This window comes from Trametes versicolor, assembly GCF_000271585.1.
Source record: "Trametes versicolor FP-101664 SS1 unplaced genomic scaffold TRAVEscaffold_13, whole genome shotgun sequence".
In the NCBI taxonomy this organism is placed as follows: Eukaryota; Fungi; Basidiomycota; class Agaricomycetes; order Polyporales; family Polyporaceae; genus Trametes; species Trametes versicolor.
In genome coordinates this window covers 1,215,017-1,239,195 of record NW_007360333.1, presented here as the reverse complement: position 1 = coordinate 1,239,195, position 24,179 = coordinate 1,215,017, and the positions used below count along the sequence as shown (strand labels likewise).

The 24,179-nt window shown below is 59.0% G+C and overlaps 7 protein-coding genes and 1 non-coding gene across 8 annotated transcripts; 7 read left to right on the top strand and 1 right to left on the bottom strand.

The window, feature by feature from the left end:
• Window positions 1-206: 206 nt before the first annotated feature.
• On the top strand, window positions 207-2,024 carry TRAVEDRAFT_53299 (uncharacterized protein; the record flags this gene model as incomplete). The annotated part of the gene is made up of 12 exons (XM_008046210.1): window positions 207-262; window positions 329-363; window positions 434-603; window positions 670-689; window positions 753-799; window positions 849-946; window positions 1,013-1,101; window positions 1,161-1,309; window positions 1,370-1,385; window positions 1,444-1,492; window positions 1,544-1,593; window positions 1,664-2,024. The coding sequence occupies 12 exons, from the start codon at window positions 207-209 to the stop codon at window positions 2,022-2,024; spliced, it is 1,140 nt and encodes a 379-aa protein (XP_008044401.1).
• Window positions 2,025-2,684: 660 nt separating this feature from the next.
• On the bottom strand, window positions 2,685-4,423 carry TRAVEDRAFT_75118 (uncharacterized protein; the record flags this gene model as incomplete). The annotated part of the gene is made up of 3 exons (XM_008046209.1): window positions 4,370-4,423; window positions 4,121-4,318; window positions 2,685-4,061 (listed from the first exon to the last, which is right to left on the bottom strand). The coding sequence occupies exon 3, from the start codon at window positions 3,405-3,407 to the stop codon at window positions 2,685-2,687; it is 723 nt and encodes a 240-aa protein (XP_008044400.1). The 5' UTR covers window positions 3,408-4,061; window positions 4,121-4,318; window positions 4,370-4,423.
• Window positions 4,424-4,539: 116 nt separating this feature from the next.
• Window positions 4,540-4,623, top strand: TRAVEDRAFT_t247. Its single transcript has one exon. It is a non-coding gene; the product is annotated as a tRNA-Arg (tRNA).
• A 1,769-nt stretch (window positions 4,624-6,392) lies between these two features.
• TRAVEDRAFT_53297 (uncharacterized protein) lies at window positions 6,393-8,185 on the top strand (the record flags this gene model as incomplete). The annotated part of the gene is made up of 5 exons (XM_008046208.1): window positions 6,393-6,483; window positions 6,537-6,614; window positions 6,685-6,936; window positions 6,998-7,013; window positions 7,072-8,185. The coding sequence occupies 5 exons, from the start codon at window positions 6,393-6,395 to the stop codon at window positions 8,183-8,185; spliced, it is 1,551 nt and encodes a 516-aa protein (XP_008044399.1).
• An 810-nt stretch (window positions 8,186-8,995) lies between these two features.
• On the top strand, window positions 8,996-13,184 carry TRAVEDRAFT_24252 (uncharacterized protein; the record flags this gene model as incomplete). The annotated part of the gene is made up of 6 exons (XM_008045805.1): window positions 8,996-9,285; window positions 9,381-10,192; window positions 10,242-10,502; window positions 10,553-10,814; window positions 10,871-11,426; window positions 11,478-13,184. 6 exons carry the CDS (start codon window positions 8,996-8,998, stop codon window positions 13,182-13,184), a joined length of 3,888 nt encoding a protein of 1,295 aa, XP_008043996.1.
• A 795-nt stretch (window positions 13,185-13,979) lies between these two features.
• TRAVEDRAFT_24251 (uncharacterized protein) lies at window positions 13,980-15,368 on the top strand (the record flags this gene model as incomplete). The annotated part of the gene is made up of 1 exon (XM_008045804.1): window positions 13,980-15,368. One exon carries the CDS (start codon window positions 13,980-13,982, stop codon window positions 15,366-15,368), a length of 1,389 nt encoding a protein of 462 aa, XP_008043995.1.
• A 1,085-nt stretch (window positions 15,369-16,453) lies between these two features.
• On the top strand, window positions 16,454-17,713 carry TRAVEDRAFT_24250 (uncharacterized protein; the record flags this gene model as incomplete). Its single annotated transcript, XM_008045803.1, has 1 exon — window positions 16,454-17,713. The coding sequence occupies one exon, from the start codon at window positions 16,454-16,456 to the stop codon at window positions 17,711-17,713; it is 1,260 nt and encodes a 419-aa protein (XP_008043994.1).
• A 1,112-nt stretch (window positions 17,714-18,825) lies between these two features.
• Window positions 18,826-23,948, top strand: TRAVEDRAFT_67257 (uncharacterized protein). Its single transcript, XM_008046207.1, has 14 exons — window positions 18,826-19,091; window positions 19,148-19,469; window positions 20,201-20,274; window positions 20,346-20,476; window positions 20,533-20,630; window positions 20,689-20,705; window positions 20,758-20,874; window positions 20,930-21,088; window positions 21,148-21,652; window positions 21,720-21,846; window positions 21,892-22,017; window positions 22,071-22,320; window positions 22,377-23,450; window positions 23,518-23,948. The coding sequence occupies exons 1-13, from the start codon at window positions 18,858-18,860 to the stop codon at window positions 23,259-23,261; spliced, it is 3,045 nt and encodes a 1,014-aa protein (XP_008044398.1). The 5' UTR covers window positions 18,826-18,857; the 3' UTR covers window positions 23,262-23,450; window positions 23,518-23,948.
• The last annotated feature ends 231 nt before the right edge of the window (window positions 23,949-24,179 follow it).

Genomic DNA, 24,179 nt, shown 5'->3' with positions numbered 1-24,179 from the left:
ATCACTGATATGCCTTCCACGGCTTAGGCTCGTTTTGGAGTCAAGCGTCATCCATAACATTGCAGATGTACATGGACGTGAGCGGGTGAACTTGATCAAAGCTGTCCCCTTCCTCCCGCCACCACTGCCACCGCACCGAAACTGGCCAAACGGTGTAGAGCCCACGGGCCCCTCCTCTACTATTGTGTAGGCACGTCGCGGCGTGAATGTCCTCGCAAGACGGCCCGGACGCGGCTGCAATCGTCCAGCTGTACAGCTCGAAGTATGTGTCTTGATACTTGTTCTGCCATGTTCCGTCAGTGTTATCGTTTACCTGTGCATCGGCTAGCTTCGTGGACAACGCCATAGAAGTCGCGGCAGCAGGTAATGATCTCCCCTCTATATGTATGGCGGTGCCGCGCAAACATAGAACTTATCCCAAGTGGCTTGGCAGCGCTTCTGGTTTACGAGTATTTGGTGACTCTCAACCAAGAGATCCAGCTCTTTTGGGCGCGCCGCGCCCGCGCCGCCTCCTTGCTATTCTTTACCATCCGATATTGGACGCTGCTCAACTACGTTGTGTTCTGGTCCCTTGATGTGGCAGCTGCCCACTTTTCCGATGAGGTACGTGCACGTATGCGCATAAGTCGAGATCCTACATGACGTGTATACGCTGAAACGAGATTATAGGGGTGCGTCCTTGCGATGCTGTGCGCTCGGGACTGAAAGCCGACGTGCACATAATCCACTTCACACAGCTGCGCACTCAACAGCAAGATACAATTCGCGTCCGTATCGCTGCAGTACATACCATGGGCAGGTACGCATCGACGATTGCTTCGGCGCAGCCCGTTCTGAATGCCCACCAGTATTGTCGGCGCTGCGCGTATTCGCGCTCAGCGGGAAGCGCTGGCCACTCTCCGTGCTCGTGTTCGTTGTGGCCAGCGTCCCGGCTATCACTAACTTGGTGAGCCGTGTTCCATGCTCAGGGACCCCAGGCAGTTTCACTGACGTCGGCGGGCGCGGTTCCCAGGTCGCGTTCAACTTTAGCCTGACCGGTGTGAAAGTGTTCACTCTTGGCTGTATCGAGCAGCTCGATGTCACGCCGCTGCAGCACAAGATGTACGTCGTCTGATTACCTACAATGGGAATTGCCTCGGCACTAAAACATCGCGCGACAGACTGTCTGTCGTGACTCGCGCATCCCTGTCAGCCGCAGACTTCATCGTCGTAGTGGTGACGATTTTCGCGACGTGGAACAGAGGCCTGCCGCGTATGTGTACAACCGATACCTGGCGATTATCCTTGGGCGACGTGCTTCTGTATAATGGTGCGTATCTGTCTCTTCGATGCGAAGCGACCTACGCTGCTGACTAGGCGCAATCCGTAGGTATCACGTACTTCCTGTGAGTCGGACGTCGTTCTCGATGCATACAGAGATTCCGAGTTTGACTTTGTGCGCAGCGTCCTGCTCGCGCTCAACATCCTCGTCATAGTGCTCGGTCGCGCGTCGGTGCGTGGCCTCCGCGATGTTACTCTCTTGCCTTGCTGAACATCCCCGCAGAGCGACGCGACGGTCCAGCAAGCAAGCTACCTCACCAACATCTCCGCCCCGTATGCACCCTTCCCTCCCCCTCTTCCCTCTCCCTGCCTGCGTGCGCTGACCTCGACCGCTCGCTGGCAGAGTGAGCGCGATCCTCATATGCCGATTCCTGCTCGACCTGCAGGCCGCGAACCGCGCCTCCGCCGAGTTCGGCTCGCAGATGCTCTCCCTCCCGCCAAACCTTCAAGGGGTCGAGGAGGAGGAGGAATCAGAGTCGGACACGCTGAGGTTCGACGTCGGTGTGTTCGGCGCGGAGACGCGGCATGACTCACTTTTCACTGGATGCTGGGACGGGGGCGGGGATACCGATACCGATACCGTGCGTGGTGGGGAGGGGGACGAGGAGGGGCGCGCGGGCGGTGCGATGGTCTTGCGCCCGGTTACGAGCTCGGGCGATAGGTCGAGGTCGCGTACACGGACTGGTGTGGGAGGTCTAGCGTGAATGGGTGGGGCGGGAGAGGAGACTACGTATGTTCCTAACTCTGTCCATTATATATATGCAGCATGACTGGGTGATCCTAGGCCTGTTCAAGTTGTGTAAGTCGTCTTGCGCGCGATCACAACCGACACACCACAGTGTGGGTCGTACTGTTCCACTTTGCCGTGTCCGTTTCATGGAAGGTGCAGTCAGTGGGCTTTCCCGATATTTGCACTCATGCAGTAATCAAAACTTCAGGTTGTTGTGCTCAAGAGCGGGCAGGCGCGTGGCGCCTGAAAGTGCCCATGGCATACTTGAGTCACGAGGTTGAATACTGCATGGAGTGAACGACATCTATTCAAGAGCCTCCTAGCAATGGACCAATCGGACCCCCTTCCTATCCAACACATCATAGTCCGCTCAGCAGAGACGGACGTTGTACAGACTATATCTCGGCGACAATGTCTTCCGGACAATGGTAGCATTCGAACGTACTTGGAATGGATGACTTCGACTGTGAATCAAGTGATTGGGTATTCCAGCGCTCGGTCGGCGAGTGGGCGGAAGTAACGAAGAGCGCTGTAGACGTGATTGGCAGAGTGAGGCCCGTCGAGCAAAAGCGAGCGAAGGTACGGTGGCGGTGCGGGTGACGATCTCAGCTTGTGGGCGCAGCGTTTCCCAATCCTACTCGTCCTCCTCTTCCTCCGAGGAGTCCTCCGATGTGAGCACCTCCGTCTCAGGTTCCTGCCGAAACACCCGGGAGTGCTTGCGCCCAGTCTGCATCGCCTGCAAGTACCGAAACACCTGGCGGCCCCCCTCCGCCTGGTCGAAGTTACGGACTTCGAACTTCTCGAGTCTCGGGAACAGCCTGTCAAGCAGAACGGCGAGGTCGAAGTACACGTGGGGATCGCATTCAGATAACCAGCCGAGCTTGAGCCACTGCGTCCTCGACCGGCCAAGCACGGGCAACTCCTCCGGTAAGGGCAGAGATGCGGTATTGAGATTGGGGAGGTTGACAATACGCAAGCGCGGACATTGCTGCGCCAAACCGACCAGGTTGTCGATCGTGGGCCAGCGGACGGTGTTCAAATCGCGCTCGCGTGGCCCCCATACAGGCCCGATGCCGAGCCATTCGAGTTTTGGCCAAAAGCCCGCCATATTCACGAAATCATCGTCAGACATGTGGGGAATGTGGGCGCCAAGGTCGCACTCAAACGACTTCAAGCGTGACAACGCAAAGAAGGGTTCAAGGATGTCGGCGAGAACGGCCCTGGGGGAACGTGGAGACATTGTTGAGACCCTCAGGTGCACCTTTGGTAAACCCCGAGGGAGGTAGGCACCTAGTTTATTTGCGCATTCCTCCACGTCCGATCTGTTCGTCAAACCGACGAGGGTCACTTCGAGCATATCCAGCGTGGCTAGATTAGCGGCGATGACGAAATTTGAGACGTCGAGGGAGCTTCCCGACACGCAAAGGTGGTCGAGCTCGGGAAACCCGATCTCCAAGCCAAGATCAGCGGCCGTGTTGCACCCATCCAGTCGAATCGCCAAAGACAAAGATTCAAGAAGACCCAAGTGCTCCAGGACGCGAATAGCGCCTGCATCGAGAACTGTTTCATCACCGCCGGTAAGGAAGAGGCAACACAGATTGTTACAGCGGCCGAGGAGGGCTACATCTGGCGAGGCAATGGGGAATGTCTCAAACAGGGATAGGGCCGTGAGGTGCGGTGCGGTGGTATTCACGATGTCGCGGAATAAGGCAGCGGCGATTGGTGAGATACTGGAAGTTTCTACCGTTTTTTCGTCGAAGCCTACATGAAGGTCGCAGATGGTGGACGAAAGCAATAGGGTCACTGGGGCGACGTCGGATAGCGAGATATCAACGGCTGCGAGATTCCGTAAATTCGGCAATAGTCCTTGGCCGCTGCATCTCCGAGCGAGATGTACCCATACCGAGGAGTGGATCTCGCGAGCGTCGCGACTTGAGTAGTTCAGGGTGCGGACACGTTGGGCATACCACTGAAAGCGAGGCCACTCCGTGCTGAGGTCACCAGCGAAGATCTACGACACACATGCCCTGTGAGTAGGGTCTGGTCAACTGACCGCAGAAAAATGCTCACTTGAAGCTCGTTCACTTCTGTTAAGCATGAAAATATGCTTAAGAGAGGCAGTACGTCGTCTAGGGTCCCCCAGAGGACGTCCAGAGCCGGGTCCGAAAACGATCGGCATACTCGAGCACATGAAGCCAGTGTCCTCCTGTCCTCATAGCGCTCGCTGGTTCTGAAGACGGCTTCATCTGCGGTACCACGACTAGCGATCTACAAGATACATGAGACATTGATTAGGATGAGCATCAAGATACGACCTACACGATGATTTCAAGCTAGGATTCACCGTGATAGATAGGCAGGAGCAGAGGGCGGTGGTGGTACTCTCGGAGTAGCATGGGTCGAGTCGTTGTCGATCGCGGTAGTGAAAGCCCATCTGCCTCTCAGGCGCTTATTGAAGTTATATTTGCCATCAAGAGCTCTCCTCACGCGGCCGGCTGGCCTAATGGTTAAGGCGTCAGTTTCCGATTCTTGCAGTCAGCTGGAGATTCCGGGTTCGACTCCCGGGTTGGTCGAGCTTTTTTTCTCGCCCAAAGCCAATAATATCTCACACGTAAACTTGTGGACAAGCCTTATGTGGGGTAGCGGAGGACAACGATTTCTTCAGAGGAGAGTCTGGAACAATGTGTGAGGGGTGGTGAGATCCCTTATGGGAGCGTCGGAGTTTGATTCGTGAAGGGGAAGCCATCAGGCGCTAATTATATGGACGCAACTCTACGCAACTTGAGCCTCTTCGTCGCGACTCGCTGCCACTGCCAGAGAGTCCTGTTCCTCGTCACTGGCGGTTGAAAGCGTACGATGTTCTTCGAACATGAGGGCAAGTTGGCCCTTCTCAGATGATCATTTTTTATCTATGATTTGTCTTGTAAATCCATTCCGACGTCCCTCTCCCTCCCCCGCCAAAAACTCCGACTCGACGTGGTGCCTGCTGCGTTCGATGTAGCCGTGATCCATCAAGCCTATCAAGCAGGCCGTTCAGGTGCGTTTTGGCCATGATTCGTCACGGCCCGTCGCGGCTGTATCTGTTCAAACCTGACAGGCCATCTCGAGACGCCGCCTGACCGCGATAGCCTTAGTAGGTGGCCACCACTACGACATAAATGTGGAATAGTGAAGATGTTACATTGTCCGTGTATACGCAAGGTGATCTCAAGCTCAAGGTGATCTGCAAGAAGCACCCGGCTGCGCAAACGCGCTCCTAGGATCCGGCCGGATAACTCGACATGTCGCCCACGAGTCCGGGTCCGATCCACGTCTACCATTGGCACTAACCTCGACGACTGCTTCACCTCCGACGGCGGCGGTGGCCCCAGCTGTGCGCAGAGATGTACATGCGACGACTGATTCGCTCTAGGTCCTAGGATCACTTAATTTTGGTCCCATCGCCACCGTTGCTACCCCGCTCCCGCCGGCACTCAGCGGCACTCACACCGCGCCCTTCCCATCGTCGGTGATGGCTTCCGAAGCATATTGATGCAAACCCCGAGCCTCCGTCTGTACGTACACTCTGGACTTCTCCAGCTTCCAGCTCGACGACGTCTGACGGCGTTCTGTAAGCCCATTAACATAGAACTTCCAATGAAGCAGTTCGAGCCTCCAGGGGCGAAAGTGCGCCTCGGTGATGAACCAATCAATTTGTTTCAGTACTCTCGTGTCCCAGAACAGCCACTGCAATCATGACGCCCTGCCGCCATGTCCAATCACGTCCAATCGCGCCCCTCGTCCTCATCAGCGAGATGCAGACCTGTTGTTCTCTAGCCGACCATAGGTAGCCGCCCGGTTCCTGGGGATACGGCATCCGCTTCCCTCGGCGAGTCGGGAGGCCTCGCGCTCCTTGGCCGTCTCCTGGTGGTCGTCTTGGTTGTCGTCCACCTCCATGTTCTGACGCTGGACGTTGTCTCCCCCCCTCTTGCTCCCGTTCCTCCTCGCTTTCTCTTTGGCTTTCTTCTTGGGAGCGTGCCTTTTCACTCTGTCTTCTCGGGGCTCGCGCGCGGATGCAACCACACCCATGGATTCTCTAGGTCGAATACTGGTGGTCCTCTTCCTTCTTCAGTTCTCCGTCCTTCAGTGCCAGGCGCAAAGCACTCACCTTTTCAACTGGGGCTTTCCTGTGAGTATCTATGCCCTGCAAGCAGCGTCGTCGCTGCACAGTGTCTTACGCACTCCTCGCCCCGGACGGTAGCCGCAGTTCACGTCCTCAAGTATACAGGAATGCCAGAAACTTCCGATTCGGCTCATTCCTCTGAACTCATCAACGACTTTTGTCGGAGTGCCACCATATTCCATGCTCGCGATCGAGGTCGACGGCGTTACATCGGTCGATCCCATTGGTGACGATGCCAACCAGCTCTCCTGGCAGAACACTCACCGTCGTGGTACGCTTCTGTGATCTCTGACTAGAGTTGTTTTCTTGACAAGCCTATGCCAGATGCCAAGCTTCTGCTCACCGTCATGGACTCGAACGGGAGCACAGCGGGGTTTCCCGCGCAGTTCTTCAACGTCATCGGTGCGTAGGGCACAGGCGCGTGCGTCGTCTGCGCGTAGTGATGTACTAAACGCGCGTTGCGCTTCGACAGCTGCGTCTGCCGGGGGCGACACTTCCTGCCTCATCCCGGCCCCGACGTCCTCAACGCCTGTCATCACGACGAACGTCACGCAGAATTTGCAAACCTGCCAACCGTGGGGGCTGAGCATCACGGGTGGCACCAAGCCGTACAATGTAACACTCGGGCAGCTCAGCGCCCCTGTGATCACGAACGTCACGATGGGCCCGGAGGACGACGTGTTCACGTACATTAACCGCGCCTCGCCGAACCAGCCGCTGATTGGTGAGTGCGCTACTCGGGACTAGGACAGCGAGGGCGCGACTGATGACATGTTTGTGTGTAGCTGCTGTCGTAGACGCGTAGGTCGAAACATGGATACGGAATTCAAGTACACGAGCTGACAGATCGCTGCTACAGGACCGGTCAGTGGGGTGTCTCTACCGTTGCAGTCACCACAAGCGGATCCACAGATGCAGACTGCCCTGGGCTGAATTCAGTTTCCAACACGAAGGAACAAGTTGCGGCGCAAGAAGCCGCTGCAGCCGCCGCTGCACAGAACGCTGCAAACAAGGCCCACGCGACGACTATCGCGCTTGCGATCGTATTCGGCGTGATACTTCCTATACTGATCGTCGCCGGTGTGGGGTTCTGGTGGTGGCGGCGCCGCAAGCGGCTCATGACACACGGCAGGGCATCTGGACGTCAAAATACGAAGCCCTCGCCGTACGACCCGGAGCAGCAGAACGATGGCGCCGGGCGGCCGAGCCTGAACCTGGACATGTCGCAAGTCCACAGTCACGGCGCGTTGCGGGTCAACAGCGAGGCCCGTCCTTCGGCGACGTGGGCCGTCGACTCTACCGACGACATCGAGCCCCCGCTCCGCCAGACGGACAGCCCGACGTCGATGGACATGTCGACCACGGAGCTCCGACAAACCATCCCGACTCCATATCTCACGCCCACAACGATCGCGCGGCCTGCACCAACAATCAGGAGCCCGCGATCGCCCCCAGACCTCGCGGGCCCGGGCGCGCTCATGACGTCGAATTCAACGTCGCCCGCCGCGACGCTCACTGCCGAGGCGCGGTACCGCAAAGCGCTCGAGGCGCACGCGGGCGCGCAGGCGGCGCGCGCGCGGCTGCTCTCGCAAACGAGCCTCGGCTCTAGCGTGAGCGGGCAGAGCCCGATAGCGGGCCCGTCGACGCGCCCCGCCCTTCGCTCGAACTCGGGGCCCCCAGCAGTCAAGCCGCGCGGGGTCCCTATGCAGCGCTCGCAGTCGGCCCTAGTCTTGCGCACGTTCCCCGGGCAGCCGATGCCGCGACGGGGCGGGGCGTCCCTGCGGCTGCCGCCTGTGGCGGCGATCGTGGAGGACGAGAACGGGATCGTGGACGGGCCGGATATCATCATACAGCACCGCGACGGGGGGATCGTGGAGGAGCTGCCGCCACCGTACTTGGACAGCTACTCGCCGCGGGCGCGGGCGAGTGCGGGCAGGAGACCAGTGCCGGGCACGCCGCGGTCGACATCATAGCAGTGTGCAGAGCCTTGGGGAGGGGAGAGTGTGGGGGCGTAATGGGGTGGTCGCTCTGGGATACCTTTGGTTGTTTCTGGCCTGCCTGGCTCAGGTCGTGTGGGGCTTTTGCACTTGTTATTTTGTAGCCACGGTTTGAACACGGTCCGTCGAGGTCGTACCTCTCCCTTTCCGCTCCTTTGCTCCCGTTGTGTACCTTACTAGTACTAAGTGTGTTGTATGAATAGATATATCCCGTCCTTGACGGCCCTGTCATGCCTTGTATACCCCTTCAGCTGCCAAGCTAGTGGGCAATGTGCACGGCCCCCCTCATAGGGTTCGTAATATCACAGTGGCGAAAGTGTATAACGGCTCATCATTTTGTGTTGCGAGTCTCGCATCGCATGGACATATCCGTCGCGCGACAACATGCTCTAGGCAAAGATCTAGGAATATTCTGGCCGTGTCTAGCTCGGCGTAGACTGATCTCGGCATTTGTTTGAACGCTTGTCGCTGTGCTAAGTCAAAAGCGAGATTCGTTTGAAGAAAGGGCGGCCGTAAAGCTTTATGACGCTGGTATTTAAAGATGACCATATATGGCGTCTTACATCAGCCGCTTTCGTCGGTGGGAGTCTGAGAGCGCGGGCGAGCGCCGCGGCACTGGTCGCGTCCTACTGTAACTCCCTCTCGTCCCCGGTCTGCTCCTCATCACCATCCACGACGACGGCAAAGCCGCCTACACCCTGCTGCTTCCTGTCTGACTTCTTTACTCTACCTGGGCGGCGCCGTTGTCTGCTATCGCCCGACGGCTGTTGGTCTTGACGCCCAGTAATGTCGACCGCAAGCCACACCCCCTCCCTCACCCCCTCCCGCTCCCCGACGCCCGAGCCGCCGCTCCAGCCAGACCACTTCTACGGAAATGAAGAGATCCGCCTGCCCCCCTCGCCCAGCTCCGACGGCCGCACATGGCTTGATCCTGCAGACGACCCCCTTGCGCAGCGCGGCATCCCCGTCTTCCGACCGACAATCGCCGAGTTTGCAGACTTTGAGGGCTACATGAACCGCGTCGAGCCGTGGGGCATGCGCAGCGGCATAGTGAAGATAATCCCGCCCAAGGAGTGGTCAGTCCCCGTGTTCCCCCGCTCTCCATTGTACGATCGGCGCGACAACTTACCCCACGCCCATTTTCTTTTCACATCACGGTATGTGTGTGTAGGACGGAAGCGCTACCTTCGGTGGTGCCGCAGCTCGAGAACGTGAAGCTGAAGAACCCGATCGAGCAACATATGCTCGGCCAGGGCGGCCTTTTCCAGCAGCAGAACATCGAGAAGCGACGCGTGCTGAGCGTGCGCGAGTGGGCGGAGCTCTGCTCGAAAGATGAATGGCGCGCGCCGGGCGTAGACGAGGTTGGGCTGCACGCGCGAGCGACGAACACGAATGTGAAGACGCGAACGCGGAGAGGTCGCAAACAGAGGGCGTCGGAGACGGCCGAGCCCGAGGTGCATGAAGAGCCCGAGGTTGCGATAAAGCGCGAGGAAGACGAGGAGGACGAGATCGATGCGGAGGTAGCTGCGAAAGCCCTCATTTCTCCACCCAACAGCAATCGCACGCTCTCGCCCCCTGAACAGGGCGAAGAGAATGCAAACGACACTATCGCGCCTGAGGACCAAGCATCATCGTCGACAGCATCAGCGTCAATGAAAGCCCACCATCCCCTAGCAGAAGAGGAAGAAGAGGAGGAGGAAGCGGAGTCGAAACAGGAGGAGGTTGGTAGAGATGAGGAAGAGGTAAAGCCAAAGACCAAGGGCAGGCGCTCCGCGCAAACACGCGAGGCCCGTGAAGCCATGATGGCCGAGCGCGCTGCAAAGGACCGCGAGTTCCTGCAAACCTTCGATCCTCAATCTGCCTGGCTCCCTCCTAAGACCAATGCTGGGAGCTACACCACTGAATTTTGCAAGGAGCTTGAACGTCGGTACTGGAGGAATTGCGGATTCGGCAAGCCCGCCTGGTATGGCGCCGACATGCAAGGTAAGCGGAATGGGTGGTCCTGTCTCGACCGGCTTTTAATATAATCTAGGCTCGTTGTTCACGGACGATACGGATGCGTGGAACGTGGCTACTCTGCCCTCTGCACTCACCCGACTACTGCCGGCGTCGAACAAGGGCCTGCCCGGAGTGAACACGCCATATCTGTACTTCGGCATGTGGCGTGCAACGTTTGCGTGGCACGTTGAGGACATGGACCTCTTCAGTATCAACTACATTCATTTTGGCGCACCAAAGTTCTGGTATGCCATACCGCAGGCCCGTGCCAACGCGCTGGAGCAGACGATGAAAAGTGCGTGGTGCCCTGTACTCTAAGCGCGCGCTACTAATCTGGGCTGGTAGGTTTGTTCCCTGGGGCGGGCAAGAACTGCTCCCAATTCCTACGCCACAAGTCATATCTCGCATCACCGAACGTGCTCTCGAAGTCGTCGTGTCGCCCGAATTATCTAGTGCAGCAGGCGGGCGAGTTTGTTGTCACGTTTCCACGCGGGTACCACGCGGGGTTCAACCTCGGTTTCAACTGTGCGGAGAGCGTCAACTTTGCGCTTGAAAGCTGGCTCGAGGTCGGGAAGAAGGCAAAGGCGTGTGGATGTGTCAACTTTAGGTATGTCTACTCCCTGTTTCTGCCGAACGTACTCTAACAGTGGTGCCGACAACCAGCGTGCGCATCGATGTCGAACAACTCCTTGAAGACCGAGCGGCAGAGAACAGGGATGTATACCGCACGTCTCAGAAGCACCGCCGCGTCAAGAGCGAGGCGGGCGTCGACAAAGAGGCTAAGCCGAAGGTGACCGCGCGCAAGCGCAAGTCCGACGGCGACGCGCCCCTCAAGGCGAAGAAGCAGAAGACCAAACCCACGCAGCCCGTTGCGTCGTCGTCGAAGTTGCCTCCGCCGTCGCCCACGAAGACGCTGAAAGTGACGCTGAAGCTGCCGCCGAAGCCCAAGGAGCCAGATACGTTCCCGTGCTGCCTGTGCGTGTCGATGTCGCAAGAGGGTCTGTTGCCCGTGCAGGATCCGCCTGCGTGGTGGTACGAGCCGGGCTGCGCGGAGGCCGCCGGCGGGCAGCCGTGCATGGCGCATGCGGTGTGTGCGGACGTCGTGCCGGAGACGTGGGTCGACGAGGTCGAGGTGGGGGATTCGGACGAGAATGGAGAGAGGAAGAAGGAGGTCAGGGTGTATGGTGTCGATGGGATCGTGAAGGATAGGTGGAATCTGGTAAGTCGCGATCTGCCTGTGCTCGGGGTACTGGCACTCATGGCGCTATAGAGGTGCACAGCTTGCACGAAGACGCGGCACCGCGCACATGGCGCGCCAATCCAGTGCACGAAGGGTAAATGTCCTAAGGCGTTCCACGTCTCGTGCGCGCGAGAGGGTCATTCGAGCGGGATCGTGTTCAAGGTGCTGCGCGAGGTCGAGAAGGAGGTCGTCTTGCTCGACGGTCAAGCGCCTGCGCCCGCCCCAACACCCGCACCCGCATCCGTACCCACACCAACACCCACACCTGCACCCACATTCTCGGCTCCGGATGAGACAATCTATGTCCCCATTGATCCTGCACTTGCGGAGCAACCCATGGACATGGACGTCGATCCAAGGATCACCGCCTCCGTTGCGACGGCCTCGGAGCCGGGTGCTGAGCCTCAAGACCCTCAGCACCAACCCTCGCCTTCCCTACAGGTGCTGAAGAGGATCAAGAAGACGGAAGTCGAGGTACTGTGTCATCAGCACAACCCTGTGAGTCGCTCATCTACCATAACAACGCTCAACGCGATCCTCCGACAAGCGCTCATCCCTACGCAGGCGATCCTCGCGGAGAAGAAGGCGCAGCAGCAGGACCGGATCCGCAACCAGCTCCTCGCGTTGCCGCCGATGTCGCGCATCAAGCTGCGTGTGACGGCAGGTGTATTCGAGGTGACGCTCCTGCGCGTGCTCGAGGAGAGCCACGCGGTAGAGGTGCTGTGGGACCGTGGCTTGCGGCGCGAGTTCAAGTGGCGGAGCGTCGTGTTCGGCGAGACGGGCGGCGTGGTCGGCCATAAGCCGACGGAGGCCGCCGCACCCGAGCACGAGCTCGCGGCGCCGCGTATGTCGTACCCTCCCAGCGGGTCCGTGCCGCCTCCGTCATACCGGCCGTCTCCCGCCGCGCAGTCGCATACGGCGACCTCACATACAACCTCGCACTCGAACTCGCCAATGCCACCTCCAGCGTCCGTCGCGCGCAGCCCGACGTATGCCACTCCGCCTCCTGCTACGGCGTCAAGCGCTCCACCCCAGGTGGCCACCGCGTATCGGCCGCCTGTGTACTCCCAGCAGCCTGCGTATCAGCCCCGAACGTCAACATACCAGTATGCGCCTGGAAGCTGGACGTACCAGTATCCGGGAGCGTCCTATGGCGCGCACCAGCACCAGTATGCAGGCTCGTCTGGCCAGGCCTCGGCCTCGTCGTATCCTTCTACCTCTTATCCGTCAACATCCTACGCCCAGTCTTCGTATTCACAAACAGCCTATGCGACTCCAGCACACGGAGCGTCATCATACCCTTACCCATACGCACACCATTCGTACGGAGCGTACCCGCAGTATAGCGGGTACACGTACAATCCTCCGCCTCCAGCCCCGCCTCCCGCAGTACCCAGTCAAGCTCCAGTGCAGTCGACGTTGCAGGCTTCCACCCCCACTCCCGTTCCCGCTCCGAATCCCGCTCCTTCTTCTGCCGCGGCTCCCGTACCACCACCACCCGCACCTCCCACAAACACCGCTCAGATGCAGGCACGCGGTCTGCAGTGGCAGAAGCCGTACACGGGGCCCAGGGAGCCGCTGCAGAAAGGGCCGCCTTTGACGGTTCCAAGCGTGCCTCAGTACTGCACGTTGTACCCGCCCGCACAGGCACAGACGCAGACTCAGGGCGGTGGAAGCGAGCCGCCGTCGAGCGCGCAGCTGCCGGCAGCTGTTGACCCTGCGTTGGGGCCGCCGTAGTCACCTTCGGATCGACCGTTGGACTTGCTCTCATATTTGTTTATGCTCGTATGTGTGTACGCTTTTCGCGATAATCGGATGGGTCTGTACGCTGTGATAGAACGCATATGATGTGCCATTTTTGTCGCGGACAAAGTTGATGCCGTAACGGTACTGCTCAAAGGTTGCCGCGAGGCCTACCCGGAAGACGCCCCTCGCTTGTCGCGCGCCACGTTGAACAGACACGGCAAACTTCAACGTTCAACTCGTTCAGATCATTACCACCATCGTTTCCGCTTTTGTTGACAACCGTGCCTTTGGATGTCCTACAAGGTGAGACGATTTTCCGCACTTTCGGGGGCCAATACTCACCATTGAACATATGTAAACAGAAATCAAATCGCCGCATGCCTCCGCTTGCGGTGCTACATCCGAACACCGTATCTTCGGCTTCGGGTCGCGTGTTTGCCTGTCCAGAACTACTTGCAGTAGTTTTTGGCTACTTCCTTGCGCCAAGCTGTCTTGAACTTGGCGACGATCCTCCACGCTGTGCGGACAGGGCCACTCTAAATTCCTGCGCTCGAGCCTGTAGGACGTTCTCTGACGTCGCCCTCGACGTCCTCTGGGCTACCTTGGATGACCTATTTCCTCTGCTAAAACTGTTCTCTTGCTTCACAAAGACAACCAATTTCTATGTAAGTGTACTGTCATAGCCTAGGAGTGACTCAACAGGTTGCTCATTGGTCATAGATCTTTACCGAGGACATCGACGCCGAGTGGGCTCGCTTTCAGCGTTACGCACGGCGCGTACGGATCATGCATTATGGAGCTCACTCCCGTCACAACACCATCCATTCCTCAGTATGGGTGCATCTCGCTCGGAGGTGCGGCGGCCAAGGACTACTGCCACGTATACGGAGGCTCGAAGCCTACAACCTCAGTCTTTCCGACGTCGGCCCAGTAACCCTGCTACTTTCGTCCAGCATCCGCAAATTGATAGTAAACTTCCTAGGCTTCGCGCCCGAAGACGGTAAAGATCTTGACCCAGATCTTCCTCTAATCGCTGCCGCCTTGTTTCACGACATCGTGAAGACCACCGCGCCACATTTGACCGACCTGTCACTATGGGACAGCTTCCCGCTCTCACCATCTCACTCCGCTCTCCTCGGCCAATGTCACAACCTGCGTCATTTGTCCGTTGAAGGCGAGGCCATCAAGTTCAATGCAGATGCCATCCGCGCCCTGGAGCGCCTGGATTCCCTCAAATTCGCGCATATGGTCATCCGGCTAGATGACTGCCAGACTGCCGTCGATCTTCGCCTGCAGACTGGCTTTCCTGCGCTCAAAAGTCTCATCCTTGATGGAAGCGCCCCCGATGTTGCAAACTTCATTATCGCCGCTCGTCTAGTCGCGTTGAAGTCGGTCGATGTCACCCTTGTAGACTCAACGGACATGTCCGCCGTCAAAGGATGCTTGACACAAATCGCCGCCCACCTCCCTCGCCGTCTACGCTCTTTCCGCTTTACGATTACATCGATTTCTCCAGGATCCCCCGCAGCGACTCTTCGAGAACTGCTCGACCCGCTCTATTCGCTGAATGGCATGAGATCGGTCTCCCTCGACCTCGGCGATCATAACTATGACATATCCGACGACGATCTCAAGGACCTCGCGTGCGCGTGGCCGGTGCTAGACTGCTTCGGAATCAGCTCAACAGTGGGGAGCTGTGTACCGCGCCGGAAGCCCCTTCGCTGTCCGACCATCCGTGGTCTGGTCGAGCTGGCGCAGCACTGCCCGCGCTTGACCGCCATCTCCCTCCCGGCCCTCGATACCAAAATGCTACCGGCACCCGAGTCGGTGCCCGTGCTAGGCCGGTCAAGGATGGAGCGGCTCACTCTCAGCTATATCTCTGCGAGCGGCTCAAACATGCACTTCAACCTAGCAGTCCTGCTCGATCGGTTGTTCCCGACACTCGAAAAGCTCGATATCGGGACTTCGGGTAGTGAAGGCGTGGCACGCGAAGTGTTTCGGTATCTGGAGGTGATGCAGCAGGGGCGCGAGCATTCTCAGCTGTTCTGGCAGGATTGCGCGACGGACGACGACTTGGAAGATGAAGACTTGGAGGACGACTCGGAGGATGAAGACAGTGAGGAGGACTCGAAGGTGGAGGGAAATGATCACTCGGAGGAAGGGGAAGAAGATTGAGGACTGGTAGGGTCTACAAGGCCGTATCTACCTGCTTCAAACCCTCCTCCCTGTCCCGGCGGAGCAGCCGCTATATGACCACCATGTCCCGCTTTCACTTCACGTGCACTGGCATCCCTGCTAACCGGCGACCCACCATTCACTTTGCGGGCAGCCTCCCATCTCTCATTATGTTCTGCATCTCCACACAATGTGATTCTCAATGATGGTCTGAGCACTGATATACACAGACACTGCACACATGAGGACCGTGTCTGAATGTATCACCCTCCGATAGACAGAGGGATTACCTATCATAATCAAGGCCTACTGGCAAGTAAATCCTCAGATCAGGTTGTTAAGGTCGAGTGGATATTATACGTGTCACACAGTAGGTCTGGTCGACGTGGTCCTTGATGGTACGGAGGATTAAAGGTACCTCGCATGCAACTCGCATGGTACCGCGATACTGAACGCTTCGGCAGGTGCCGGTGCCAGAGCAGGGGCGCCCGTCCTGGCTCGCGAGTCAGCGCTTCAGCTTCAACCACCACCACCACCCTCTCCCGGCGACACATTACGGTGACTCAGAGCTCGATAATATCCTGTAAGTTGCATCTATGGTCGTCTCAGCCAATGTCTCATTTATTTTGCAGATCGCCAGCCCTGGTGTCGCGGATGGGGCCGTCTTCAGCCTCGAATCGCGTGTTCGCCTGTCCAGAGCTACTCGAACTCATCCTTTGCTTTTTCTCGGCACCAGCCCTTCTGCATGATATATTCTCTGTCGAATCGCTTCGCGCTCGCCACGCGGACAGGGCGACACTAGCATCATGCGCTAGGGTCTGCCGATCATTCTCAGAACTTGCTCTTGATGTGCTCTGGGGTACCCTGGATGATGTACTGCCTCTATTAAGCCTGTTCTCCTGCTTAACGGAGGTTAACAACGCCTATGTGAGCGTTTTTTTATAGGAGAGTGAGAAGACTGCTTGACTGACACTCAGATTTTCATTGGCGATATCAGTGCCGAGTGGTCTCGCTTTCGATGCTACGCCCGGCGTGTACGAAGCCTGATTTATTCAGAGCATGACACTATCCATTCCTCGGTATGGATGCATCTAGCTTGGAGATGCGGTGACCAAGAACTGCTACCAAATGTGCGGAAACTGGTAGCCAACAACATCTCGCTCTCCGATGTCGCCCCGGTGACGCTACTGCTTTCGCCCAGCATCCGCGAAATACAGATCTCCTTCGACAAAAATACCCTCGTAGTTCCCAGTCTCTCTCCTGTCGCCGCTGCTTTGTTTCACGACATTGTGAAGACCACCGCGCCGCATCTGACGGACCTCTTTTTGTTTGAGAGATTCCCTCTCTCCTCGTCACAGATCCCTCTTCTCGGCCGCTGCCACAACTTGCGTCATATCTGCCTTTCCGACCGGGACCATACCGTCCTTGATGCGGGTGCGATTCGCCTCCTGGAGCGCCTAGGACCCCTCGAAACCATGTCTCTGGCGATTCGACTGGGTGGCTGCCATATCGCTGCCGATCTTGACCTGAAGATTGGGTTTCCGAAGCTCAACTACTTCAATCTTGCCGGGAGTGCGGTCGATGTCGCAAATTTTCTCGGTGCTGCTCGTCTGGTTGCGCTGAAAACTTTCGAAGTCACTCTCGCGGGCTCGACGGATATGTCAGCCTTGGAAGAATGCATAGCGCGAATGGGTGCCCAGCTGTTTCAGGGCTTGCGGTCTCTGCACTTAACGGTTACCACGATGTCGCCACAGTCCCCCACGGCGGTTTTAGGCGATGTCATCAGCCCCCTCTATGCGCTGAAGGGCTTGAAGTCGGCCGGGCTTGACCTCGGCGCGCACGTACCCCATACATCCGACGACGACCTCATAGCGCTCGCTGACGCATGGCCGAAACTGGACTGGCTCAGCATCGGGGGCGGGAGTCCGCCCAATGTGCGGCGCCTGACCACCCTTCGCCGGCCGACGGTCCGGGGCCTGGTCGAGCTGGCGCAACGCTGTCCGCGCCTGCGCATCATCCACCTCCCCACGCTCGATACCTCGCAGCTACCGTCGCCGGAGTCAGTGCCCGCGCTCGCCCGGGCGAGGACCAAGAGGCTCAATCTGGACTGGATATCTGCGAGCGGCGGTCCGGTGCGCTTCGAGTTGGCGGTCTTGCTTGATCGGCTGTTCCCAGAGCTTGAGAAGTTCGAAGTGGGGAATCCGGGGCAAGAGGAGGCGGGTCGACAGGTTTTCCGTTACCTGGAGGCGATGCAGACCGGGCGCAGGCATTCCAAACTGTTCCCACAGGAACCTGAGGCGAAGGCGCCGAAACCAGAGGAGGACTCCGAGGAGGAGGGAGGATAGCGGTGCGTACTGTATGTAGGTGCTGTATGCCTTTCTCCCAGGAGCATGCTGATACTGGGAAGAGTAATACAGATATCCTGCAAGCTGCTGCAGTACCGGGATAGGTCGAAGGTCCATTCAAGCTGTATCATTCCCATGTCCCTGCAGCCCACACATAGTATCAGCACTCTCTCCTGCAAGCTTTGCTGCGACCGCGGAGACCATCCGCCCTAGGTCACGCACATACGGTCGCCTTTTACATGTGGTGGCAGCTCGTCGCGTCTCAAACGGTACGTGATCGGCGGCGTTCTGGCTATCAGGCAGACTGCAGCTCCATGCGCTCATTCCGGATGGGTGGTAGTGACACGACTTCCTGGCAAGGCTGTCAGTCTTCTCTGGCGCTACGCTCGTCTCACCGGCTGCGGCCCGCCTATCAGCTCTCCTTGAACATGCGGCTGCGCCAGGCGGCAGCGAAACGTTCAACGTTCATTGCTCAGCACGTTCAGGCTCAACGGTTTGCATATACCGGCGTCCTTTGCTTGTCTTGTTCCATCACCGAAGCTTGTCGCATGCCTCGCTTTTCTGCAACGATATGGCCGGGGGTTGGAGCAACGAAACTTACTACATTGTCCTGTCATACTCTTTGCTGTCCCTCTACCCACGATACCTCTTAAGCCTTGTAATATTATGTTCCACACCGACCTGCGTGTACTACTTATATGTTTTCCCGCGATTAGCCTTTAGCCTTTCGATTCCGAAGCAGCTGATATCGCGAACGCAGTGGGGATGTCGATCACGTGTGCCAGTTCAGACGCGACGCGCCGTGGGCGCTTGCCGAGCGAGGGAGCACCTCTCGACTCGCCTCCGCCGTCCATCTCTCCCGCACCCACCTCGCTTTCTCGCTCTCGGAGACTGCGCTGCAATATACGAGTTAGGTGATTGTAGCAGGTATGTCCGCCAAGTCTCAACCGCGCTGGAGGAGATGTGCGGCGCATGGGCGGGCGCTGGCATGCAGCGATCGTCCGAGTGGGAGGTGTCATGTCCTCCCCGCGGCTCGGATCATGCTCGCCCTACGCGCCCTGTTCCCCGCTATATTCCCCGCGCCCGCCTCCCTCTCGTCCCACCACCACCTCTTCCCAGTGCACCCTGTTACGTGCATGAAGCCATGACCGCCCTCCGCCGCTCTCCGCTCACCCTCCTCCGCCGGGCTTATCATCACACGCCCGCGCGCGCCGCCAAGCTCACCGTCGGCATACGGCGTGAAGACCCCGCGCGCATCTGGGAGCGACGGTGCCCGCTCACCCCGGATGTCGTGCACGAGCTTGTCGAGAAGGATGGGGTCGAGGTGCTTGTGCAGCCGTGCGACCGTAGGGTATTTACTTCCAACGACTTCCTCAAGGTACGTGCTACTGTGATCTTCATGACCTACCCGACTCACGCTCACATGTTGCCTAGGCTGGAGCAAAGTTGCACCCGACTCTGCAACCCGCGCATGTCATAGTCGGCATCAAGGAGACACCCCTCCCCGAAGTACTCACCGACCCGCTTCCCGCGCCCACCACTCATGCGCACGACTTCTCCACGCCCGCACTCGTGCCGCGCACGCAGATCATGTTCTCGCACACAATTAAGGGCCAGCTCTACAACATGGAGCTCCTCGCCAAGTTCCTCGCGTCCGAGAACCCCAACGCCGCGCTGCTCCCGCGCCTCATCGACTACGAGCTCCTCACCGGGGACGACGGCAAGCGCACCGTCGGGTTTGGATGGTTCGCCGGTGGTGAGTGCTACAACTTCAATCGAACTTGCAGCGCGTGGGCATTGGAGATGGCCTTGTGGTACATTGTGGCATCGTGCGTGCGAGCGCCGGCGGGTGCCTTGGCTGGTTCCGGGAATACGGTCATGCGCAATCTCGTCCATGTTGTTCGCGTGGACGATCGCGATCCCGTGCGTACGGGCTTGTGCGGGCACGGGCAGTGAGTTGAACCAGTTCGGTGATACTAAGAGTCGGAAAACATTTCGACTCTTGCTGTTCTGTCCTTTCGGGAAAGGTCGTTTCTTCCCTACTTTGATCCCACCGTCGTGGGTTTGCATGGCTGTGGCGAGCCCGTAACGCGTCGCGGCGAATGCTAACACGACGCACTGAGTGGGTGCGCGGGCAGTGGTGGTACATCACCATTGCGCATACAGTTATGAAGTATGGATATCGCGTTGCTGTGACGCAGGACTCGGACGTGGTAGCGTTGATTGCTCCGTATACTCGCGCGTATTGTTACGCGCAACGTCCGTCGTCTCGCGCCCCCTGCGCGCGAGTAAAGGAACTCATTTGGCGCGAAAACCTGGCATATACCCGGCCACAGAGTCACGCACCGCGCGATGAGCTGCTTTGGTAGGGGTTGTATCACGCGCGAGCGCAAGTAAATTCATAGAATTTTGTCACGACTTCCGCTTTGAGAGCGAATTCGATGGGTTGACAGAGCATAACCGCTAACATTCACTTCGTTTCTCCAGTCGCCGGGGCACTTGAGGCGCTGTGCGCCATGGCGCACGCCCATCTCGAGCTTGGCGTCGCCAGTCCCTTCCTCGTGAGTCCGTCTAATTTCTGCCCATCCTCTCGTGGCTGATAGTAGCAACGGATTCACGATTCGCCTGGCAGTATACCCCTCGTCCACATACCCAGCCTTCGCTCGCATCTATTCGGTCTATCCTGCGAGACGTCGTCGGGGCACGGATAGTTTCGGACGGTACCCCTAGGAGTTTGGGGCCCATCGTGATTGGTGTTACAGGGTGAGCAGTGTGATGACCTGGGTCGACTCGTGCACGACTGAGAATACGCGTTGTAGTACTGGCAAGGTCGCGCAAGGATGCCTGGATATTCTTGAAGACCTGCCAACACAACCGATTACGGTGGACCAGCTGCACAGTGTTGTAACCGATCCTAGTCCGTAGTTTCATCTACGTCCTCATGCTGTCACTGACTATGCACTTTCATGGTTCAGATACTGATTTGCACAAGGTGAGCGACACCCACACACGCGCTATAACGCATATACTGAGCGTGTGCGTAGATTTATATCCTACATGCGCATGCGAAAGACTACTTCGTCCGGCGAGATGGCCGTCCATTCGAACGCGCCGACTACTACGCCCATCCAGACGCATACGTCTCCGAATTTCACACCAAGGTCTCTCTCCTTCCGCACTTCCAATGCCCAGATACTCATCCATCGCGCCCCGTAGATCGCCCCGTACCTGTCGCTACTCCTCCACGGGGCAGGCTGGGCACCCGCCTTCCCGCGTCTCATGACGAACGAACAGCTCACAACGACGCTCACCCTCGCCCAAACGCTCGGCAAGGGCCGCTTCGCTTGCGTCGGCGACATCAGCTGCGACGTCGAGGTACGTGCCATCCTCTCCCCATCACCTTTGCCCCGCTCATCCGCACGCATACACATCAGGGAGGCCTCGAGTTCCTCTCACGGCACACGACGCTCTCTGCGCCCTTCTACAGCACACGGCCGGCGGGCCTCCCCGCGCACCTCCCGCCCGTCACGATCATGGCGGTCGACATCCTGCCCACTGCGCTCCCGCTCGAGGCGTCGCAGCACTTCGCGCACGCGTTCCTCCCGTACCTCCGTTCCGTGCTAGCCGGGTATTCGAACGCAGAGCCACCTGCGGAGAGCAGCAGTAAGGCGTTGAAGGAATCGTTGGAGCGCGCGACGGTGACGCGTGGCGGGGAGCTCTCAAACGCGTTTGGGTGGTTGCGGGGGCCGCTGGGCGTGTGGAAGGACAGCTTGCAGGACACTGCTCCGAGCGCGAACGGCATCACGGAAGATGCGAAGCCTGCTGCCCCTGTTCCGGGTGCGCAGCCGCGGAAGAAGGTGCTCATGCTGGGCAGCGGGATGGTTGCGCCGCCTGCGGTCGCGGAGCTCTGCAAGCGGCCGGATGTGGAAGTTATTGTCGGTCAGTGTTTCCAGCGCGATTCGTTGGAGTCAGAAATTCAGAGAGGCTGAACGTGTTCCTTTTCCAGCGAGCAACTCGTTAGCGGACGCCAAGCGCTTGACCGACCCGTACACGAACGCGACGCCCGTGCTTGTAGACGTGAGCGACCCCGCAGCGGTCGAGCGGCTTGTCGCGGGTGCGGACGTGGTGATCAGGTGCGTCGTTTGACTGGCGTTGTTTGCAAGTGTTGTCGCTCATAGGTCCGCCGTTCGCAGCTTGCTGCCGGTGCCCTTCCACCCGTCCGTCGCGGAGCTGTGCATCCGGAACCGCAAACACCTCATGACCGCATCGTACATTTCCCCAGCCATGCGCGCGCTGCACCAGAAGTCCGTACGCTCGTCTTCTCCTGTGCACCCCATGCTGACATTCCGCCCCATAGAGCCGTCGAGGCAGACGTGCTGCTGATGAACGAGATCGGACTCGACCCTGGGATCGACCACTGCTCCGCGATGGCCCTGCTGGAGTCCCTCCGTGCGCAGGGGAAGGAGATCGTGTCGTTCACGTCCTTCTGCGGCGGCCTGCCCGCGCCCGAGTGCGCAGACGTCCCGCTCGGGTACAAGTTCAGCTGGAGCCCGAAGGGCGTGCTGAGCGCCGCGTCGAACGCTGCGCGCTTCAAGCTCCGCAACGAGGTGCGTCCCTCCTCGCCTTCAATCCCGCCCTCCCACTGACAAGGTGCGAGAACTAGGTGTGCGAGATCCCCGGGCCAGAACTACTTCGGAAACACTTCACCGACGTCCCGCTCACCAACGCCCGCTACGAGGGCCTCGCGAACCGCGACAGCCTGCCCTACGCGGACGCCTACGGCCTCGGCCCCGCGCGCACCGTCTTCCGCGGCACCCTGCGCCTCCCCGGCTTCGCAGACCTCATGCACGCCTTCTCCGCGCTCGGCCTGCTCTCCGCCTCGCCCTCCGCCGCGCTGCGCCTCCCGCACTGGCACGCACTCACACGCAGTGCACTGGAAGTTCAGCTCGGCGCACGCATCCCGGACGACCCCGCGTCGCTCCGCTCCGCACTCGCCGCCGTCGTGCATGCGCCGCAGCTGGAGAACACGCTACACGCGCTGCGCTGGCTGGACATCGTGCCGCCCGCGCTCGCCCCGGATGGGGTGCGCGCGTACGCGGGCTACGACGCGTCGCTGCCGGCGCTGCCCCCTACGCCTGCCGCGCCGCTCGACCTGTTCGCAGTGCTGCTCGCGCACAAGCTAAGGTATGCGCCCGGGGAGCGCGACCTTGTCGTGCTCTCGCACGAGATCGTGGCGCGCGCGGCGGGCGCTGCGGACGGGGACGAGGAGGTGCACGCGTCGGAGCTCGTGGCGTACGGCAGTGGGGAGGGGAGCGCGATGGCGCGCACGGTTGGGCTGCCGGTCGCGTTTGCGGCGCTGCATGTTTTGGACGGGGGCGTGCGCGCGCGCGGGGTGCAGGCGCCGATGGAGCGGGAAGTGTATGGGCATGTGTTGGCGAGGCTGGAGGAGGCGGGGCTGGGGATGCGTGAGAGTGTGAGGGTGAGGAGTGGGGGTGTGGTTGAGCAGAGCTTGGAGAGGCGGTGGGGGGCGATGGGGGAGAGTCAGTGAGGGGGGTGAGGTGGAAGGGGATGTGACGGCGTGTAACATATTTGCTTGGACTTTGATTAGAACGTGGATTGGATAACGACATCGCTGTATCAGCGGATGGCAAGCTTTGCGAGCTTACAGGATCCTGGGGTCTAAGCAGAAAGGGAGGATAACTAAAAGGTCTCGAACGGTGGCATTATATAGCATACCCTGGTCATTGCCAGATTCGAGCTGGATTAGTCTGCAAGTACAAAAAGTAACAAAACGAAGCACGCACCGACGTTTGGTGTGCCCGCTCATTAATTCGCTGAGCCGTCGGAGTCATATTCATCTTGTACATTCACATCTTCGCTATCTTCGTCGCCGTCTTCCATCTCCTCCGACGTGAGCCCTGTCGGCCTAGAATTCGGTTGGAGTATTTGCATATGCTTGCGACCCGCCTGAATTGCCTCCATAAATACGTACACCCTGCGCGCCATCGGGTCACGGTCCATCTCGAACTTCTCCAGTGTCGGAAACAAGCGGTCGAGCAGGAGCGCCACCTTGAAATTTGTGCTCGGGTCTCTCGCCCGAGTCGGTATCCACGACAGCTTGAGGGTAGTCGTCCGCCGTCCGAGCACGGGCACAGACTCCGGCAGCGGCAGCTGCGCGGCAGTCAGGGAGGGGAGCTCGATGGCCTTCAACCGCGGACAGTGCTGCGCCAAGTCGACCAGGCCGCGGAAAGATAATTGCGGGGGAATGGACTCGCGGCGTACCCCTGACGGGAGTATGCCTGCGATGCGCAACCGGGTAAGCTTGGGCCATGCTTGTGCGAGTTCGAGGAGGTCGTCGTCGGACGTGTGCAGGGTGTGGGTGGTACCGAGGTCGCACTCAAACTCCTTCATGCATTTCATACCGTATAGCGGCCGGGCGAGGGATCCAAGGGCTGTTGTGGGCGCG

What these genes read in the sequence shown, in the direction of transcription:
- TRAVEDRAFT_67257 (XM_008046207.1), top strand. Translation starts at nt 18,858, where the DNA reads ATGACCGCCCTCCGCCGCTCTCCGCTCACCCTCCTCCGCCGGGCTTAT. An exon ending in ATCGTGATTGGTGTTACAGG is followed by an intron (nt 20,477 to 20,532) that starts GTGAGCAGTGTG and finishes TACGCGTTGTAG; the next exon opens with TACTGGCAAGGTCGCGCAAG. An exon ending in ACATCAGCTGCGACGTCGAG is followed by an intron (nt 21,089 to 21,147) that starts GTACGTGCCATC and finishes CATACACATCAG; the next exon opens with GGAGGCCTCGAGTTCCTCTC.